The sequence below is a fragment of the Carassius auratus genome, chromosome 16 (genome assembly GCF_003368295.1).
Source record: "Carassius auratus strain Wakin chromosome 16, ASM336829v1, whole genome shotgun sequence".
In the NCBI taxonomy this organism is placed as follows: Eukaryota; Metazoa; Chordata; class Actinopteri; order Cypriniformes; family Cyprinidae; genus Carassius; species Carassius auratus.
The window spans coordinates 865,458-882,237 of record NC_039258.1 but is presented as its reverse complement, the minus strand read 5'-3'; the positions used below and the strand labels follow the sequence as shown (position 1 = coordinate 882,237).

General features: G+C 37.1%; 1 protein-coding gene across 5 annotated transcripts in view; it reads right to left on the bottom strand.

Moving 5' to 3' along the window:
- The window catches only part of LOC113115678 (DNA-binding protein SATB1-like), a 56,751-nt gene that overhangs the window by 17,503 nt on the left and 22,468 nt on the right, over positions 1 to 16,780 (bottom strand). For 3 of the 5 annotated variants that reach the window (XM_026283219.1, XM_026283217.1, XM_026283218.1), the window contains exons 6-11: positions 15,912 to 16,023; positions 15,083 to 15,160; positions 10,859 to 11,310; positions 6,261 to 6,473; positions 2,144 to 2,215; positions 1,215 to 1,370 (exon numbers count right to left, since the gene is read on the bottom strand). In XM_026283219.1, the coding sequence (XP_026139004.1) occupies positions 1,215 to 1,370; positions 2,144 to 2,215; positions 6,261 to 6,473; positions 10,859 to 11,310; positions 15,083 to 15,160; positions 15,912 to 16,023 (1,083 nt within the window). The remainder of the gene's footprint in view (positions 1 to 1,214; positions 1,371 to 2,143; positions 2,216 to 6,260; positions 6,474 to 10,858; positions 11,311 to 15,082; positions 15,161 to 15,911; positions 16,024 to 16,780) is intronic. The other 2 variants (XM_026283221.1, XM_026283220.1) reach the window with 1 other exon arrangement.

The window sequence follows — 16,780 nt, the reverse complement described above, 5'->3', positions numbered from 1 at the left end:
TAGAATTTTCTATTCATCAAGGCATTAAAAGATTGTGTTATGGTGTCCACAAAAATTTAAAACAGTTTTCAACAGAAATGTTGCTTGTAGAATGACTAACTGTGTATATTCAGAAAAGAATGATCACTATTCTTCGTTCTGAGCACCCAAAATGTGACCAAACTGAACGATCACAGTCTAAACGTACAGTAATCGCCAGTTGACTTCCCTCTAAGATTCTTCAATCGTAATGCCTCAATTGGAAAAGAGTTTCCCCACCACTAATTACGACACCGCAGCGGCCGTTTCGTAACTACGATCTCTCTGCGGCGGCACCAGCACCACCAGGCGCTCGGCACCGGCCGGACATTCAGCCGGCGGCCCCGTGGGCCCCGCGGAGGGGGCTGGAAACGGGAAGGAGGGGGTACCAGCTGCCCGGGGAGCACACATTACGAGATGGAGCTGGAGATAAGTGCTCTCCCAGGCCCCTTTTTCAGCTGCGTAATTAGCACAGTTCTTATCTGCTGCTCAATTCACATTCACACCAGCCATGAATGGAGCACACGGGCTCAGGCAGAGAGGGGCTCTTTTCTCTCAAACCGTCATTTTATACGAGAATCTTAACGTGAATAAATGCCCCGGTTTGTCTTTTCTCTCCTCCACCCTTCTCGGCTTTGAACTCCCTTCGACAAAAACAGTGGTTTGTGCATCAAACTGTAATTTGGTGAAACAAAAGTATCTGGCACCGTAATCAGTGCAATCAGCAAAAACCTACTGATATTTCTAGATAATTTAGGGCTTTTATTCGCATCCCCCCCCCCATCAGATGTAATTGTGAAAATCTTTAAGTGTGCACATAGATATGTGAAACCTTTAATAATGGGGCTCGCCTTGCGTTTCTTTAATTAGTTTTAATAGGCTAAAACAGACGGTAATGTCTCTCACAGAGGCCTGTATTCAGCAGAAGGCTGTTCGCTATGTGAGATAACGGTGTGAATTATATAAACACATTTGTTTTATGTTGCAACACTGTCTGCTGTTCGCAAACCCACAATAAAGTGGCGCAAGTCATTACGGCGCTGCGCTACCTGTGAAGCTTAACAGAGCTCTCCTTTCACACTTTTATCTCAGCTTTCTGTAGACTGTACACAGAAATGTTTGACAATGTTTTGTCAACCGGATGAGCGCTTTGAGTGTGACAGGCTAGTGAAAGTCGAAGTCGGAGCGGGCCGTACCTGGCTCTTTGAGGCGGCGACCTTGGCGAACATGGCCTGGGACACTTTGGCCCTCTTCATCTCCTGCTGGATCTCGTCGTAGATGGAGGAGTTGATGTTTAACACACAGTTCTCCGATTTCCCGTTCCACTCTGAGGACAGAGGGCTGGGCTTCACCTGAGCAAAGAGAAAGAAAAAAGTTAGGCAGATGGATATACTTTTACATTTTTAATGCACACTTCAAACAACTGAATAAATAAACATATTTTTAAAATAATTATATTATTATTTCATATACTTTTGTTCAGAAGCTTGGAGGCAGTAAGATAGATTTATTAATTCATGAATGAATGAAAGAAATGAATATGTTTTTTTCAGCAAGGATGCATTAAAAGGATCAAAAGTGAAAGTAAAGATCTTTATTTAGTCACAAAGATTTCCGTTTCAAATAAACGCTTCAGTGACTCATCAAAGAATCCCCCCAAAATATTTATTGCAGTTCCCATAAAAATATGAAGCAACACAACTGTTTTCAACACTGATAAGAAATAATCAGAAATGTTTCTTGAGCAGCAAATCAGCATTTTAGAATGATTTCTGAAGATCATGTGACACTGAAGACTGCAGTAATGATGCTGAAAATACAGCTTTGATCACAGGAATAAATTACATAAAAGTTATTTTATATAAAAATCAGCCTTAGTGAGCAAAAGAGACTGCATTGAAAAACTTTTGAACAACACATACTGTATATGAGATGATAATAATAAAACAACAACTATAATTTTATATTAAGTTATTCATATTATTATTACTATTATTATGCATTCCCATTAATTGTATTATTATTTTAGATCATTTTAAAATAATACATATATAAATAGGTATATAATCAAGGACAAAATCATGCATCACTTTCTGCATAAACAATGTACCATATGTGCACTCACAGGAGAGATGCCCACTGGAATTCTGGGATTCCAGTCTTCTGGTCTCACATTGTTACACTCCTCTCTTCTGGGCTGTGAACACACACAAATATGTAAAACAACTGGTTAAAATAACACTTTATCAAATCTGATCAGAATACTCCATTAACACATGATCAGATTTCTATTCTATTTCTGCAGCACAACGACTTGCAAACATGGCTATAACTTTTTTTTTTATAACATGAAGGGGCTCCAAACTGCCAGCGCAGGACCGTTGAAGAGGCTGTCTACAGCAGTCATTTACATGTGAAGCATCAGTGTCTAGGCTGAGTTATTTTGTGACCGTATCTAATTATAAAGGGATGAGCGTGCACAAACTTGCACACACTGTCTGACGATCCATTAACGTATGTGGGAAACATACCTTCGCATCTGTTTTTATGGGCGTCATAAAAGCCTTGCAGCGCTGCAAGACGTGCCACCCTGCTGATTTACAGCAGAAAATATCCTGCAAACATCTCACTCATATCTGTCAGCATCAAGCTGACATGCATCCAAAGACTTCCCTCTACCTGAAACTGCTTTATCGCATTTATTTTTATGCAAAAAGGCCATTGACGGACAAAGCATTATCTTTGTTAAGCTAATCTAAACCTACATATAAACGCAAATAAGTATTTGTAACAATATATATATGTAGAATGTTCCAAAGCAGTAACTACATCTCAGTTAGGATGCAGCAAGGAAGCACACTATGTTTTGGACCACAGCCATTATATGTGTCAAGCAGTGCATCGATATGCCCTTTGATTCAAAATTTCATCAATTTATACAAATATCATCAGATAATGGAGACTTTTGCAGAGCTCTGTACGAGACTGATGAATTAGGTGCAGTTGCTGAATAATCAGGTTACAGAACCATCTGATAATGGGATCTGAACAGGAAAGCAGCATCTGGTTTGCACACACACACACTCACACACTAGCACATGATGCACGCAAGCGCACACACAAATGCGTGCACACTTGAGTGAACACTGATGACATTTCGGTCTTTACACATTCTGTGTGTGAGGGAGTTTTTCTCCTGTATAAAAGAGCCTCCTCAGTCCATCACACACAGGAAGGCTTTGTGTCCGATCCACTAAGACACACTCAACTACATTTGAAGGAGGCTCTGCATACCTTTCCGGCCCTGCTTCAAGAGTTCGGAGTGAAAGAAACGCTTCCTGGGATCTTTCCTGCACTAAACGTTTCCTCCAAAGTACAGATGCATTGATATATACCGACACTCTTGCACTAGTAATCGACAATAACTGTACAGAATTTTAATAATAACGACGGTGCATGTAATATTTGAATAAAAGCACCAGCTAAATGCATAACATTTACAATGCATAAATGTAATGTTTCAAGCTACTGCTAAAACTACTATTGATAACAAACCATTCACAAATTTGTATAACAAGTCTTCTTAAATGTAAATATGCAAAAGAGGCATTATATAATAAAATATGCATTCATTGGCATAAGATTATATAACAGAAATCTGAACATTAGATAAAGCCAGTTTAAATTTTTTTATTTAATTTGTTGACATAAAGGGGACATGAGAGTTAAAGATTTATGCAGATGGGATTTTGGATATTTAATTTTATCACTAAAAATATTGCAACAAAATACCAAAAAAAATACTGGCAACAGCCAGAAAAAATAATAATAATAATAATAATAATGATTTTCACCCTGTTTCTAAGCATACAGTTTTATATGTGTAAATTTTATGCTTATAAATATAAATAAGAATATAACTGTAAAGTGGAGATTTCTGGCTCATTTTGAGAAAACAGCCTTTAAAGACATGTCACTAAAATTTACAGCCACAAATAGTTTCAATTTAATAAATAAAAACATTTAAAATGTATATTTTGTATGTCTTCTTTTAACAAACATAGACAAATAAACAAATCTCAAAATTGACTAGTGCCTGAAAACAGACTTAAAATGGTCTCGCCAGTAGTGTTTACCTCTGGATCAATGCTACTGTACCTGACTGCATGTCAGTCATGATTTGTAAACACACAGTTCAAGTTGTGAGGTTGTAATGTTGTCCTTGTGGTTGTGTGTTTGTATGAATCATCATGTGAGCTCCTGACAAACACATTACTATAATGCACTCTCATTTAAAGCCACAGAACATCATTTTGATAAAATTGATAATGGCCTTTACCGAACAGGTTTCCTCAGTCTTCCATTGTTAGTACAATCTTAAACTCTTTTCTTGTGAGTAAAGCTGCTGTGAGTAATTCTGATATTAGTCATTTTTTCCTGCAGTTGGTGGGGGTCCTCAGGAATTTACACATTAAATTCCAGTGTGTGCAAAGCAAACACTCTGACGATGACTGATGAAAAACATACCTTAGCTAATCACTCATTGTGTTAGTCAGTGAGAGCATGCTAAATATTTGGGCTGAAACAGAGTCTGTGTGTTCAATTCCACCTACATTTACATAAGTAAGAATACAGAATCTATTTAAATTCAGCATGACCCCATTTACTTTGTTAATGCATGTTTGTGGTCTTACTGAGGATAAATTATCAAGTTATTCCCCCCAAAAAAAATGTAATCAGTATTTTTGCTTTGCCTTCCAGAAAAAAATAAACATCCTTAAATCAACAAACATTTTCTTGAGAAAATTTGACAAATTTAAACAAGACAGAAATAAGAGAGATTCTATTTAAGTCTGTCAGATTGATGCATAAAGTAGGGTTGTGATAGAGAGAAAATGTTTCCACTGGTTAATCGACGTGTGACAACACCAGTAATACCGGTATCACAGCAGGGGCGAGGGCGTTCCCTCTTTTCCTCGCATTTTACTTTCACTTTCAAATAGCGGCAATTAGGCATAAAGCAATTGTTCGTTTTTAGTTTGTTTGAATTCTCCCTCTTTCCCTCGCTTTACTTCACTTTACGGTGAACAGCTTAAAAGTGCCGTGCACATTTTACTTTCACTGTTGAATTAGCAGCAGTTCAGCATCAATTGCTTGAATGTAGCAACAAAATACAACGTCAAACTCACTTACTCTAACAAACTCATGCTATAGGGCAGACTATGCCTGATATAAAATAACAAATAACTTACATAAGGTTTAAATAGGTATAAAACTGGAAATAGACTAAGTAAACATGTATAATATATAACCAAATAAATAAGAACGTAGAAGGTTTATTAGCAAAACGAGCAAGAAAGCTTTGAGAGACGGCATACACCTTGATGTCAAATTAAATAAATAAAAGACACAAAGTAAAAAAATCTAAATAATTAATGACATATTCTCTCTTCTCTCTTTGGTTAGTAAAATGTATCCCAATAAATGTATTTTATTTTTAGGATGTATTTTATATTTATTTTTAGTATATTTGACATTTTCATATTTTAAATTAGACTTTATTTTTATATTTTCTGTTTTAATTGAAGTTTAAATTGTAAATGCTGCTTATATATATATATATATATATATATATATATATATATATATATATATATATATATATATATATATATATATAATAAATATCCGGCAACAGAGAAAGAAAACTTTATTTTCATAATTTAGGTTTGTCAATAAATATATAATTTATAATTTTATAATTTTTTATAATATATAATTTAAGTTTTAGCAGTTTTGTTATTTGTCATTTTTTACAATTTTTTTGTTTTTTTTAAGATATATCTAAGAGAGACAACTTCTTTAAGATTTAAGCATAAAACATGAATCTATGAAAAATGAATCTAACTCTAGATACAGTCTGTTTTCTTTTTTCATTTTTATAAAATTATAAATAAACAAGACAGAGAACCTATTTATATCTGTTAGATTTACAAATAAAACAAGAAAAAAAAAAAACTTTTGCCAATGGAGTAAGATGAATGAACTTAATTCATAATATATTCTCTCTGTCTTTGATAAGTGACATTTATCCAAATAAAATGATCTTATTTTTAAGGATGCATAGATATTTTTTTTTTTTGCATGCATCAAGGGACGCAACCCTACAGCACACATTTTACTCTACAAAGTACAAAAAAGATCTTTCAGCGCCCATTCAGGTGTGATTGTGAGCGTGTTACCTGCACGGGGCGTGTGGGAGGGGTGCTGATGAGGGGCGCGGGGCCCATAGCAGAGGCCGCGGTCAAGCTGCGCTCCCTCTCATCCTGGTAGATGCGATCGCGCTCCGCTTCCGGTAACTGCAGGAAATTCTGCATGGCTCGCAGGTTGACCAGGAGCGACTGAGACGCTGTCTTGGGGTCTTCCTCTTTTCTGAGGATCTCAGACAGAAGTCCCTGTGAGAGACACAAAAATACATGCATCGTCCTCTTAGCAAAGAGCAATCAGTACAAGTGCAACAATTAAAACATTCTCTCCACTCCATCTGTGACCTGAACATCCCATAGGAATCATCTGGATATTTCTGTTAAAAGTGCTTTCGGGAAAATATGCTCATGTAGTGCTAATAATGTAATGGATATCATAAAATTACAAAGCCTTTCTTTAAAAAGAAGTTCAATTATACTGCAGTGTCATTAAAACATTATTTGTGGTAAAATCAGAAATGCTTCTTAAAGCAGGCAGATGTCTACTGTAGGGCCCAATGATTTCCGCGATGCAGAAAACGCGGAGGGAATTGCGGAATCCAGTCATAAAAACGGAATTTACAGTTTAACGCGGAATGTCACGGAATTTGTCAAATTTTGAATTAATTAATCAAAAGTAGGTCACTGCACTCACATCAAATCGTGATATGGACTAATATCTGGAAATATTAAGCCGGAAAAGTCTATTTAAATATGAATCCTGCATGTTCTGCGTGTCTGTGTTAATGAATGACACAGAAGAGCGTCTTCGTTTATTACACACACTGAAGCGCGCGTGACGCTCGCGGTGATTTCAGCGTCTTTCCTCTCACTAAATAAAGACGTGAACACATGAGGAACATCTCCAGAACTGCTCTGACAGTCACTTCATGAGCATCTGACAGTTTGATTTGAGTAAAACTAGCTCATATCACATAATAGACTGTAGTATCACATACACAGAACTGTAAAGGTAAACCCGTCAAAATAAAAGTATTTGCCAGAAATATATTTCTATTGTTCAGCAGAATGTACGTAGCCTATTACTACTACTACTATTAAAGTGAAACGAACATAATTTAAGGAATAATCACACAACATTTCTTCCATGTTTTATTTTTAATAGTAAATCCCCTTCGTTTACCAAAAAATTAAGTTTGCTTAATTTTCAATAATTAAAAGATAAATTAAATGAATGTTTTATGCCTTCATTTGATAACCAGAAAAATGTAAATACACAGAATTTCAGAAGGGAAAAAAAAAATTTCACATAAGGCTATTTTAAGAATTAAATTCAACAAATTAAGTTGTTTTATGCATTTAAATAATTACACATGCTAAAACACAGAATTAGGTAACAATAAAACATATGGTGAAAACAAAAATGTCACAGGGCCCTAAACATGTTTTTGCAGTAGTTTTGGGGGGTTATTTTTCCTGTAAAGATATCGAGATATATATCGTATATAGAGATATAGCAAAATATATTGAGATATATTTTTTGCTCCATATTGCCCAGCCCTGTTACAGATCCAAACCTTTGATCAGTAGTGTAGTTGGCAACAGTTGCTAAGCTAGAATGAGTCAGTTACACTTTCAGTCATATACTATCAAACACCATCAATGGTTGATGCACTTTGCATTATAAACTCTAAAAATGGGCCACCAAACCCATAAACGGCATGCCATCACAAGCAGCCATCATTCCACTAGTGGGGAAGTATGTACAATAAATATTTAAGAGTTCTATGGAAACAAACAAATGCAGGTTGCAAATTCCCAGTGCAACTAAATGCCAATTTGTGCAAACACGCATGTCATGACGCGGTCCCTGATTCCTATAGATTCCTATCACTCTAACACAACATCATAGTCACTTCCTGCCAAGCGGGGGTTTTCTGCAGAACGTCGCGAGACATAATGTTCCTGCTATCTCCAGCAACAGTCGCTCATGCGTCCGCGGCCGAGCCAGCCCCCACCCCCCGCCGCTGGCACACGGCCAGGTACGTCTCTCTTTGTCTCACCTGATGATGGCAGACAGTTGTCAAGGCGGGACTTTACTAATAACAACTAGTGAAAAATCCCCACAGCTTTCCCTGTATTTTCTAGGGTTTTTGGATGCTCTCATGTATTGATACAGGGAAAGAGTATTGTGATATTTTACTTAATTTTTCTGTTTATTTTACATTTTATTTTAACATTTTATGTTGTTTTTTTTCTGATTTTTCTGTTTTAATATTCAATTTAATTTACTTTTTTGTGAATTTTTTTGTAATTTTTTATTAAATTTTTTTCATTTATTTTTAATAGCATTTTTAAGTTTTAAGCTTTAGTCTAAGTTATTTTAATATTTTAATTTAAATTAAATGAAAATGAGAAATGCTGCTAAGGCAACTAGCTGAAATAAAATAAGTAAAATCTTTCTAGGGTTTTGGTTTTAGGTAACAATAATAATAACCCTAGTTTGCGCAATAAAATTTTGAGGAAAAAGTACAGTGACATACTCGATATAATTGACAAAAATTCAAACTCAAAGATTTTCTTTTGAAAAAAATGAATAATTTTATTTAGCAATAAATTGACCTAAAGTGACAGTAAACGCATTTACATTGTAGAAAAAAAGTTATATTTCAAATAAGCACTGCTTTTAACTTTCTATTCATGAAAGAATAAATGCATGAATAGAAAACAGTAATTTTAAATTGTAATTTCCATAGTATTTTTGCTAAAAAAATAAAAGCATGAATATTAGAGAGGTCTTTCCAATAATAAAAAAAGAAAAAAATCTGACCCTAATTGTATGACATTTTTTTTAGAACTAAAAAGTAACTAAACAAGAAAAGCATCGTAATATTAACCTATCATGAAACAGATATTGATCAATTATCTCTGACGATTTCCACTAGCATTAGTACACTCATATATTCATCAGGCAATAATTCTGCACTCATTTTACCTAGCATCAGTTTTCAAATAATATAAAGTGAATACTCAAATAGTTTCAAAAGCGTATTTTGTCTTTTGAGTGAAGAAATGTGCACACCTCACTCAAATGTGCACAATTTGCTGTATCATCCATGCCAAAAAACAGGAAAGGCAGTGAGAAATGAGTTTTTGGTTGGAAAATGTAATAATTTGAATGAGCAATAATAATAGTGATGTCTGCCTTATCTCACACCACTAATAAGTGTCCTGTCCCAGCTCAACGCTGACAACAGATTGCGTGCAGTGACTAAACAAGGTCAAAACCATGGGTGTACAAACTCAAAGACGGGAGTCACTGATCAGTTACTCCAGCCGGGACGTTTCTGATTGAACATCTGTGATAAAAGTGCTCACTCATCTTTGTCCTGACATTTACAGGACGATTGGGTTCTTTGTGTTGATCCCTAAATAAAAGCAGATAAAGCATCTAACTGTGAGTGTTCTGTTGTCACTATATTAGCGAGGCATGGTTGAATTTTAATGATGTACAGAGCGTGTAGTGGCAAGCATCACACAGACATGTCACAGCTGATGCATGGGGCTGGGGCGGTGGAGCTGGGGATATGATTCAGCATTTATAATCGACAACAAAATAATCTACAAAAACAATATTCTTAATGGCTCTGCTCCAAAACCAAGCAAGCTGCCTTACTGGACACCACCTACATAGACAGCTGAACTAAACATCAAATATGGCCTATGATAACTTAAGTGTAAAGACTATGGGCCCAATTTTAGCGATCTAAGTGCATGGTCTAAAGCGCACGGCGCAGGTGCACTCAGGGCGTCTCTGAATCCACTTTTGCTAGTTTAACGATGGGAAAACGGTCAGCGCCCAGGCACATGGTCTAAATGGGTAGTCCCTATTCTCTTAATGAGTAATGGGTGTTTTTCTTCATAACGTTCAATAAACCAATCAGAGTCTCATCTCCCATTCCCTTTACAAGCCAGTTGCACTTGCGCAATGGCCGGTTCGTTATTTATAAGGCGGAATGTAATTTTTTACTATTAAAAATGTTTGTGTGCTGCAGTGCATCCCTGTGTGTGTAATAAGCAAAGTGTACATGCGTTGTGCACCAGCCTATAGGCGAATATTACTAACGCGCTCTTTGAATAACAAAGAAAAAATTCCAGACTTTAGACCAGGTTTGAGTTGGTCTATTTTCAGTTTCCCAAAATAGCAACACACCAGCAAATGCGCCTAAACACACCTCTTTTTTTGCATTTGGTATTTAAACAATGTGGCGCAGTACAGAAAACATGAGAGCTGCATGGGGCTGAAACTAGCAAAAACACTTGCGCTCCAACTCTTTTAACTCTTTAACTACACATTTTAACTATACATCTGACACATTTGATTCGGTTGTTAAAATACACGTTCAAGTGCTTTTTCAAAATTATTCAGGCTGGTTTTCTCTCGAAAATCTATTATTAAAAATATTATTGCAATCAGTTCTTCTTATTTCAGACTAGAATGGACTATTTTTTTTATCAATATTTCACAGTATTTAAGACTTTTGTCCAGCATTTTGGATTGATATCTTCGACTCGACCTATTGCATGACCTATGTATAAGACTTTTTCATATATATACATGCAAATATTTGTACCTGAGTCCTGTTGAAGGCCACACGGGCGAACACGGCCTGGGAGATTCCCGCCCTCTTCAGCTCGTCTCTGACCCACTGGTAGATCTCTGATGAGACTTCGGCGTTGGTGGACACCTGTGCGTCCAGTGGTTTGTTGAGCGCGCGGCTGACGGGCGGGTGGTTGAGGTACTGCTGGCTCAGGGACTGCTGGGCCAGGAGACGGTTGACAGCGTACTGCTGGTTGAGGATCTGAGCCATGACGATCTGCTGATTCACCAGCTGAGGGCTGATGGGAGTGGACACCAGGCCGGGGTGCAGGCTGGGGAGCTGGGCACGGCTGGGGGCCTGACTGCTGTGGGACAGGGGCACCGGGGACGGGGACTGCTCGGCCGTGCTGCCCGGGATGGGCTGCTGGCTGAAGCTGAGGTGGTTGGTTCCGGGTGGAGAAAGATCAGACAGACTGTCCATCTCAGCTTCAGGTGGACACAAAGAAGACGAAGCATGTCAATAAACACGGTTTGGCTTGGCTTGCCTCAGTAAAAGCTGCTGATGATGTTAGTCTAATAAAGACCTCAGTTTTCAATATATACAGTATATATAGATAAAATAAGTAACTGATCACAAATCTATCTATTTATATCTATTAATATCTGTGGTATTTCATGACTTTAGATGCTAATTTCAGTACCACAGCATCTAATATGCTACTGAATCCACCCCTTCAATACAGAAAGTGAAATGTTAATATAAATATGAACAAATTAAATTAGTGGCATGTAGTGCAAGCATTTCTCAATTAAGTAAATATTGTTTCAAGTAGTTATTCAAGTAAACAGTCATTAATAGAGAACACGGTGAGTGCTTTTCTCTTTTTCTTGTCAATATTGTGTTGTCATAAAGCGACAAAATAGACAGTGGTAGGTCTATTAAGTCTAATGCGGAGAGACTTAATGTTTTTTATCTTTCCTGTTTACACTGACTTTAAGATGAAGTGACAGAGTTTACATTACAATCCAATGCAATTCAAAATTGTATTACGTGTTAACATTTTTTTTTTTTTATGTAAGTATCAATTGGGTAACAAAAATACTTTTGCCATTTCTAAATCATAAAAAGGTTAGAATTGAATTAGAAAGCAAATAAGAAAATAAATATATACCTAACTGGACAAATGTGCATGTTAATATTCTCAAAATGAGCGATTAATTGCCACTATTGTGTCACTTAACTTGTCACTATTCTATGATGAAAAGAAGTCATCCCAAAACGCATCAATATCAAAAAGCAAATACTAACAAGCTGGACATGACCTGAAGTCAAAAAGCAAAAGATTTAAGCTAAAAACACTAAATCAAGCCCGTTCCAGCCTGCCATTACTACAGTAACCCAGTACAACCTCTCTAATATAATGGGTCACATTGTGTGACCTGTATCTGCATAAATTGGCAGCACCAGAAATTAGTTTATAATGTCCATGGCCAAATCATGTGAGCAATAACAACACGGCAGTGTGGGCGCTCTGCTAAAGCAGCGAGCAGGACGTCTTCACATGGACCGAGCCAGAGAGCCATACACTTGAATCGTCCTTTATGCTCTTAATTATAAAACAAGGTACACAAGCTGGCTAATATGAAATTTTGGGAAAGTCTAAATATAACCGTGTTGCGCTGGAAGCCCAAAGCACGGCCTTTAAAACAGGCCAGACTGAGTGGATTGAAAATATGGCAATTATTTGATGCCATTTGAGGCTATAAATGATTTTGATTCTTTTAAATCCATGAGTTTAGTGTTTAGCGGCTAACAGTTTGAATATCTGAAAATTAAAATGTTTTTATGACTGCATTTAATAATTCTAAACCCATAATCTGTCACCTTTCTGCAAGATGGGCTACTTTCAGTGTGCTTTTTTCATAGCTTCTTGACAGATGTGGTCACTGTGAATATCGAATAGTGCTGGATGAAGATTTATTAAAATTACTCTTTTTGTGTTGCATGTAACAAATAACAGCATACGGATTTGGAACAACGTAAAGGTGAGTAAATATAGCAAACCAATCCTTAAAAGGACTAAAGTGTTGTGCTTTCTTGAAACGCAGTTATTCAGTTGAAAGATATTACATTAAAAAAAGAGAGAAATACAATGCCCATCACCTACTAGCGAACCCGCTGTATAACTCCATCACAATCTTACGGATTTTATGGAGCGCAAGAAAAGCATTATGGCAAATCATCAAAATATAAATATTTCAACAAGAAGATAAAAACCAGATTAAGAGCATGGAAACTCTCCAGAGATACGCACAATAAGCACAAGGACACAAACATGTGTCTTAACTGACAGCGAGCACAAAGCCGCGGCTGTTCTTTTCAATATCAGCAGAAAGTCAGAGGGAAAGAAAAAAACAAACACAAAAATTGGGTAATAATCAAAGCTCTCCCATAATCCCCCTCATTCCTGTGCTCTGATGTTACGGTGTGCCTCTCAGTTGTCTTTTTGGTGTTGAAAATTGCTGGGGGGCACAAGCTTTTCCATGCAAATTGAAAAGGTTGGAAGAAAGTGTTCACAGGCCCTGTTTGCAGCGGCAGCAGCGGCGACACAGACAGAGAACCCGAGTCCCTCCTGTGGAATTCACCACAAAGCAGGCTGGGATTAGGAGCACAATGGGAGAGAGAATGTGGGCTGAGGGGAGGGAGGTAAAACCCCACGGCACGGCGGGCGCTCGCTCTCCAGCCCGGCTGCGTTTCAATAGGAGCGCTGCTGCGCTAGAGACGGCTCGCCACACTCCGCAAGATGTAGCGAGGCCGGCCTCTCACTGACCACTTGTGAAACGCAACTCATTGCGCACCAGTTACAATAGGGAGTGCATTCAAGACATGCACTATATCATTCGCAGCATTCTCTAGGAGTTAAACCCATAACCCTGGCATAACTACACCGTAGCTTTGCATTCCTGCAGTTTAGACAATAATGCAATGCCAAGGTCATGGGTTCAATTCCCAGGGAATGCATGAACTGATTAAACGTATAACCTGAATGCAATATAAGTCGCTTCGGAGAAAAGTCAAGTCACATTTATTTATGTAGCGATTCATACAGTACACACTGTTTCAAAACAGCATCACAGTAATAAACAGGGATAGTTCACCTCCCAAAAGAATTATTAACTCACCCTCATGTTGTGTTTTTCTGTTGAGCACAAAAGATGATATTTTAAATAATATAAGCAACCAACCAGTTACAAGTGGCTACCAGAAAGTTTTCTTTTGTGTTCAACAGAAGAAGGAAACTCGTACAGGTTTGGAACAACATGTTTTCCTTTTTGGGTGAACTATGGATTCCTTAAAATTCCTCAATTTCAGTTATGAAGCCGTGTAATTACACATAATAATCTCATTGGTTCAAAATACTGCAGCGCATCATTTTATATTAAACATCAAATATGTTCTGATTGGCTGAGATTTAAAAAAAAAAGAATTATTTGCATTCAGTGTGGACAGATATATTTCTTATAGCTAGAAACTTGCTTGCTTGTTTAAAAAAAAAACATAATAATTTACTCAATTTGCAATTGCAAGTAAGTATATATGATAAACATATGCAGTTTTATACACCTGGACACATACAGTACAGAGCCTTAAAGAGTTATATCACTATATAACAAATCTCAAAAGCTGGTTTATCACTTTTATATAAAAGCTTGCATATGTACTAAATTTCGGCTGTATGGTTGTTTACATAATCACAAAATTAACTATATTATTGCCCATATATATATATATATATGTATATATATATATATATACGTACATATAGTTATCAAAGTAGCAGATGTCAAAATAAGTCTCAGCTGCTTATATCATTCCAAAATGTAAACTATGTTATCGCCCCGCTCAAATCTGCTAAAGCGACTATAAAGCATGAAGCCATTAAGATATTCTAAACATTCATGTGATTTTCTGTAAAAGCTGCTTTGAACAATGTGTATTGTAAAAAGTGCTATACAAACAATTTGACTTGACTTGGCAGACGTTTAGTGTTATAACAAAAGACCGAATTGTTTGTTGGTTTTGTGCATTGTGTGTATGTTTTTATCGTGGCAGACTGCATCATCTGACGCTAATCATCTCACTCATGCGGCTCTCGGCCTGCACTGAGTTTTTAACACAGTCGCTGGCGTCAGAATGTGAGCACATTTGCTCATGAATAACAAGGTGGGGAGGGTTGCGGTGCGTCACGTGACCTACCTAACGTGGTGGCACGTGGACTGTCATGGAGGACACACGTCCCCAGGTAGCCCTCCAGCTGGGAGGGCTGGCGCACGACTGCGCAGACCAACACACAAACACGCAACACACGCATTCACAGGTGTGGAGAGAGAAAGAGAGAGTGTTAGTGGGGGTAAAAGTGAACGTGTGAACAGGAAACAAGAGGCAGATGTCAAGAGCTGCAGTATAACAACCTGATTGACTGACAGGTGCGTGTCTGAACACTAGAAAAGCTCAAAATCACAGTGCTGTTGATAATTACTCGCATGGCAAAGACGCAATCAAGTCAAAAAGGCTATTTGTCTTAAACATACAGTAGATCTATATTTGACAGGTTTTGTTAGATTTGCAATTTAACTCAATCTAAAGAATAAACAGATGAGGCACTTTAAAAATAAGAAGACACTGAAAAGACTAGATAGACAGTAAAGAGGATATACTCAGACATATAAAGAGAGTTAGACAGGCAAACAAAATGTCAATAGATACAGAGAAATAGAATGGACAGACAGATCGATCAACAGAGAGATAAATAGTCAAATTAACAGTCAGTGAAGCAAAAATAGGTAGACAAAGACATAGACAGACAGGGAGCTACAGATGGATAGATAGAGAGACAGAGAGACAGTGAGATAGACAGATAGGGAGCAACAGACAAATAGATAGGCAGATAGATAAACAGATTAGATAGATAGATAGACAGACAGACAGACAGACAGACAGATAGATATATAGATAGATAGATAGATAGATAGATAGATAGATAGATAGATAGATAGATAGATAGATCATTTAGCATTCTGCTTACCTATCATGTCTTTTGTCTTCTTGAAATGTTTATACCAGCGTCCGAATTCTTGACACTTCGCCGCAGACACATTTGCATAGTAAGTGCTGTTAACAATCGAAGAAATCATACTCTGCAAGACAAAATTGTATGCGCTTTTTTAAAATGTATGTTTACTCACAGTAAAGTAACAGTGAAGAAATCCTGTACTACGCACAACTCAGCATTATATGTATCAGTGTCATATCTTGATCCAAAACAATTTTCATGCACATTCTTTTCTGCAGTAATATCAACTTTAAAAAAGACATGTCCCTTTAACAAATGCCACAGAGTATGAAAGCGGATGCATCCAGGAGGCTCTGTGAGGCAGACAGCAAAGCAGATGATGCTTTGGGGATTTCTGCCCTATATGAATGCAACTCATATTCGCAATCTGTTTTCACAGCCGGAGTTGCATGTTGAGACCACACAATGAGTTCACGTCTCCTCGCTGCCCTAACAGCAAGCTTCCTACTCATCTCCTCTGCTTTTTTTCTTCTTCTATTTTAATACATTCCACTCCAAAAAAAAAAAAGAAAAAAAGAAGCTGAGATTCTTTTTCATTAAACCTAACACTTAACACCTAAATAGCCCTGGGCTACATAACGCAGAAATTGTTTTGATTGTTATAAATATTCAAAAGATAAAACCATCTGTTTTTAAATTACAGGTACGGCAGCTTTATCATATTTATAACATGAGCACTTGGGGACTCGGAGGTGGGGAGGAGGGGGGCTTTGCGCCTTACAATAGAGTTTGAGTTTATGGATAACTTCAGCATTCCTGTTTCCAAATGCTCCGATGCATCTTGAAGACCTAGAGATGCACTCTCAGAATGAAGGCTCCTC